Source organism: Tupaia chinensis, unplaced genomic scaffold, assembly GCF_000334495.1.
Source record: "Tupaia chinensis unplaced genomic scaffold, TupChi_1.0 Scaffold000138_1, whole genome shotgun sequence".
NCBI classification, from domain to species: Eukaryota; Metazoa; Chordata; class Mammalia; order Scandentia; family Tupaiidae; genus Tupaia; species Tupaia belangeri.
This window is the reverse complement of record NW_006159608.1, coordinates 3523094-3527927: the sequence shown is the minus strand read 5'-3', so window position 1 is coordinate 3527927 and position 4834 is coordinate 3523094. Positions and strand designations below refer to the sequence as shown.

The 4834-nt window shown below is 47.8% G+C and overlaps 1 protein-coding gene across 1 annotated transcript in view; it reads right to left on the bottom strand.

Annotated features, from left to right (window-relative positions):
- Positions 1-4834, bottom strand: part of BOD1L1 (biorientation of chromosomes in cell division 1 like 1) — a 67635-nt gene that overhangs the window by 59268 nt on the left and 3533 nt on the right. The window contains exon 4 of the mRNA XM_027770448.1: positions 1670-1728. Coding sequence (XP_027626249.1) covers positions 1670-1728 — 59 coding nt within the window. The remainder of the gene's footprint in view (positions 1-1669; positions 1729-4834) is intronic.

Here is a 4834-nt window from a genome sequence, read left to right as displayed (position 1 = left end):
GGGGGGGGGAGGACCTGCAACCTCTCCTTGACCTTGCCAGCCCAAAATGTCAATGTCCCTGATAAGACGGGAGGAAGAGAGAAGACACATAGGACATCACCTCTACTTAAAAGGACACTGCCCTGTTTCTATAGCTGATTCCCCTTGTACTTTATACTTTCCTGTTCAATACTTTTAATGTAAATGAGTTTGACTATCTGAGTGGTTTTCAGTAAACCTTGACCTTCTGCCACCTGGCTCCTTTCTCTTCGAAGTTCACACACTAGTGATACGTTCTCGGGCACCTACCACTGCCTCCACCTGCCCACTTGTCAGACTTCTTACCCTTGGAGATCACACGAATTTATGACATCCTGACACCTGAGGCAGGATTCTGTGGCCCTTCCTCCATGTTTCTGCTGTCTTCTATACATACTATCAATTAGGAAATTCTTGCATTGCATTGGATCTTGGAAGGGGGGAGTATTGCTCTCTCCACTCAAGTATAAGCCTACTCTTCCCTCTCCCTTAATCGTTTTTTAACATTCCCTGTCACGCTGCTTGGCAGGTAAGCAATTGAAACATAATTGTTAGGGGGCAGCCCGTGGTATGTAATTTAGGGGAACGGATCCCACATGGCCAACTTCATGTTTCAAGGCCTGGAACCAGCAGCTTGAGAAATCTGCTGGGCATGTGTGCACGTGTGTCCCCAAGTCCCCAGAAGGTGGGAGCAATGGAGGAGAAGGAAGCCAGGCAAGACCATTCCCCACGGGCGAGGCCTTCTCACTTTCCCTCCCCTACCTCTCTCCTGTGAGCACTCACCCTCTGGTAAATTAAAAAAAAATAATGTTAGCTAATGTTAACTATTTCCAACACAGAATGATAAAGGTTTTATCCTTATGAGATGCCCTTTCATCATTCCAGTTTTTAGACTTTTGCTCCTAACTATTTTCTATCCTGCAGGAAAGTCCCTCTTCATTTATCCCAGATCAATGTGAACCAATTCTTTCCCTCCAAAAATCCCAAAACACACCTCTTCTCTCCAGTATTCTCAAATCTAGCAAACATCAGGCTCAAGCACCGTAGTGCTTTCACCAGTTCCCACAGTGCGTTCAAGCCTGAGCTACCCAGCAGGCAGTTTTCCTTGTTTCCAAGTCCTCCTTTCAGTAAAAGTCGAGTGATTAGAGAAACTGACTGGAGAATAGTCACCAAGAAACGCTGTTCTAGGAATATGTACCTATCTTCTTCCTTTTTCAGTACTGTGGTTGTAAAAGCCTTGGGGTCATCTTTTATTCCTCCTTTTCTTTTAGCCCACATCCAAGCCATCAGTAAATTTCGCCGCATCAGAAACTGCCTTCTCAGTACCTCACCACTTCTCTCCAGCTCTACGTGGACAACAGTAACAGAGCTCGGCTTCCATCCTCGTCTTTCCAACACAGCATTACAGGGACTCTTCTAAACTGGCGTGGCCATGTAATTCACTGTCCGCGACAGACAACAACCGGTGCGACAGGGAACACTACTAACATTAGTAAGTACGCACAGTCAATTCATCTACAATTAAAAGAGCAGATCCTTTGGTTTAAAACCTGCCAATGGCTTCTTAGCTGGAGGAAAAGCCGGATTCTTAGAAGACTTCCCCGGCCAGCCAAGTCAGCGACGGAGGGAGGGTGCTCCTCATGTCCCTCACCTTCTCCCTCAGCAGGTTCTGAGGTTCTGCCTCCGGTCTCCGACTCACCGTGTGCTGTGCTGTCGGGGCTCAGACAGGAGCAGGCTCCTTCAGGTCCTCCCGGGATCACTGGTACCATCGCACATAAGCCTTCCTTGAACACTTCAACCCGTTCCCCTGGCTTTCTTACGTAGAACCCACCACACGTTACATGTTGTCTGTGCCCACTAGAAATGTAAGCAGCAACGGTGCGACTTTGCTTCCCGGCCATCCCTGACACCCACAGAGTGTGCAAGACTGCGAGTTCTTCAGGGAGTTTACTGGGTGAATAAATTGACCAGGAGTCACGTGTATCTGAGAAAACGTCCAAAAACCATCAGCCGTTATCACCTGGGGAGAGTGATATCATACCTACTTGGCGAACTACTGCATGTAACAGAATTATGGCTCTCTGGGTCTTCCCTTCTCCAGCTGCTGAACAGTTCAGAGACAGAGCGGCTTTGTAACCGCTAGGCTGCCCCAGAATCTGGCAACTGGTAATCTTCCATGGGGGAGCTGGGTCTCGGGGATGACAAGGTTCCTCTTCTCTGGGGCACACGTTGAGTGGTGTGCTATGGCAGGATCTCTCTTGCTCAAGAACCAGCAGAGCCTCTGGGACGTGGGGAGTTCTGTGGTCTTCTGGAGCAGTACCAGGCTGTGGCACTCCCATCCCCGTTTAAACACGATGGGCTGCATGGCAGTTCTGCTCTTGGAGAGCGCCCGGCAGATATCAAACGTCTCATTTCTTAAATATGCACGTGCCTGACATGACCCTGTTACCGCTATAACCCGATATGCTACAAGTAAAACTTCTGACAGCAGGCGACCAGCCTCTGGGTCCATCCGTTAGCAGAGGAGACCAACGCATTCTAGTAAAGCGATGCTCCTTTGCATCAACAGGGAATCTCAATCCGACTTTGGCCCACTCATCACACTGATAGGAACATGAAGCTCTAATGAAGAAAAACATTGGCTTTTTAAAATTTCTTTTTTCCTTTTTTTGAGATGTTTGAACTTATTTTCTTTTTTTCAAATAAGAAAAAGTATAAAATGCTACTCAATTAAGAACACATATTCAAGTTAAAATCCACATAACCGGGTAAGCAAGTGGTATGGTGGTTAAGGTGCTGGATTCCCACATGGCGAATTGCAGTTTGAGCCCTAGGCCCAGAGGCTTGAAAAAATCACTCTGGGCACTTGTGCATGTGCCCAAAATCCTGGGAGAAGAATGGAGGAGAGACTGCAGCACGGCCATACCCCCCTGGGGGGGGTGATTTCTCAGTTTCTCTTTGTGTCTTCCTGGTGAGTGCAAGTGCCTTAGGGCAAAAGTGTGAAAACAAAGAAATCTACATAGCTTATGCCATTTGAGAGAGAGGCAGACAAGAGGGGAGAGAGGGAAGGCAATCGTGAAGGATGAGCAGCAGCATAACCAGAGGCAGAAACAAAGGGGGGGAAGGAGGGAGAGAACTAACAGGAGAGCGGCACAGGAGCCTGAAGGGGGGTGTTCAATCTGCCCAGGTGTTCCCTGCTGTCCGGGAGGGGCGAGGTCATTTCAGTTCAGACCCTGAAATAGGGACTCAGTCTGTGGTGGCTGAGCCCCCTGAAACTGCACATCAGTCTGAACCACATGCAACTGCTTATAATCAAACATTTTAACTATAAAACAGCATTTTAATATGTTTATGTGCATTTTTCTTGGGAGTAGGTCCTAGGTTTCATTATATTGTCAAAGCAACTGGCTTCTTTCCTCCCTCCACGGAAAATTTTAATACTGTACTTTGAGAGAGTCTGGATGACACACAAAAATAATTTAGTGGGATGAGATGAGGGAAAAGTTGAGACTTTCGCAGCACCCCATCTAATCGATACATTCAAATTTCCAAAGAGCATACATACAGAAGTGTGGCTTTCTGAGAACTGTAAAGAGAAATCTCTACACGGGTAAAAGCAACCAGCTTCATTAGGATTACTGACCTTGTCTAATCTTTTCTCATTAAGTAACACTAATAAAAGGCAAAGACATCATTTTATAAAAGATGGCTGTGCATATTCCTCCCCCAAAAAGAAAAAAGAAGCTATATACAAAGGGACTTCAATAAGTTCACAGAAAATAAAGTACAATTGGTACCAAAACTCAGAAATCCCTGCATAGGTTTTCATAATACACATCTCTGTGAACTTTTTGAAGACCCCTTTGTACTTCTGAAAGAGATGAACACCTCTGAGCAAACAGAATTGTCCGTGGTGTACAATCGTCAGGATCCTGAAAGCACACTTCACAGTGGGCTTCGTTCCAGAGCTCTTACAAGGGAAGACGTCCCCAAATTTGCAAAGTTTCCCCAGAAAGAGAGTTCTGAGGTTCCAGCTCAAAGCCAGGAAAGGACAGATGCTGTAAACTCCCTTTCTCAGAGAAAAACAAACAAACAAACAAAAAACAGGCAAACACACGGCGAGAAAACCCTAATTTCATTAAACTCTCCAATCTAATGGATATACGAGCTAAGCAAAAAAGCTCCAAATAAACAAACCCAAACCACATACCAATTAGTCTTTAAACGTGCTTCCCGCTTCACCTGCTTCAGGAATGCTAGACTGCCGGGTGCACCCACCCCACCGGCCGCTGCTCCGGGGCAGCTGGCTGCTCCTTCCAGGACGGCCCCTTTCACGCTCCTATTTAGTACAAAGCTCCTCTCCCTCTGCAGCCGCGAGCTCTTCTTAGACGAGACACCCCCTGGCTGAAATTTCTCCTCCCCCTTACTATCCTGAAGTCGCTCTTCTTTCGGGCGCTAACCCACCTAAATCAGGTAGCAAGTGCTAAAATCCGAACTCCCAACCGAACTTTTCACAGTCATTCACACCGTTGCCCAGGGTCGCACCTCCCCGCCACCCCCCGCCAATGTCCAGCAATGCACATGGCAAATAATTCGGTTCAGATGCTAACGATGTCTCCAAATAACAAAGACGTTCCCCCGCCGCCCAGGAGCCTTCCAGAGAGCAAGCAAACACGCTTGCACACAGTAGTCGGGAGGAAACTGCCGGGGACGAGCACGAACGGCCGGGCGGGGACAGGCAGCCCGTGCTGTACAGCAGGACGGTCACTCGGTGCCGGGGCTCAGCGGCGCGGGCGCACAGGTGCTGAGGCTCCAG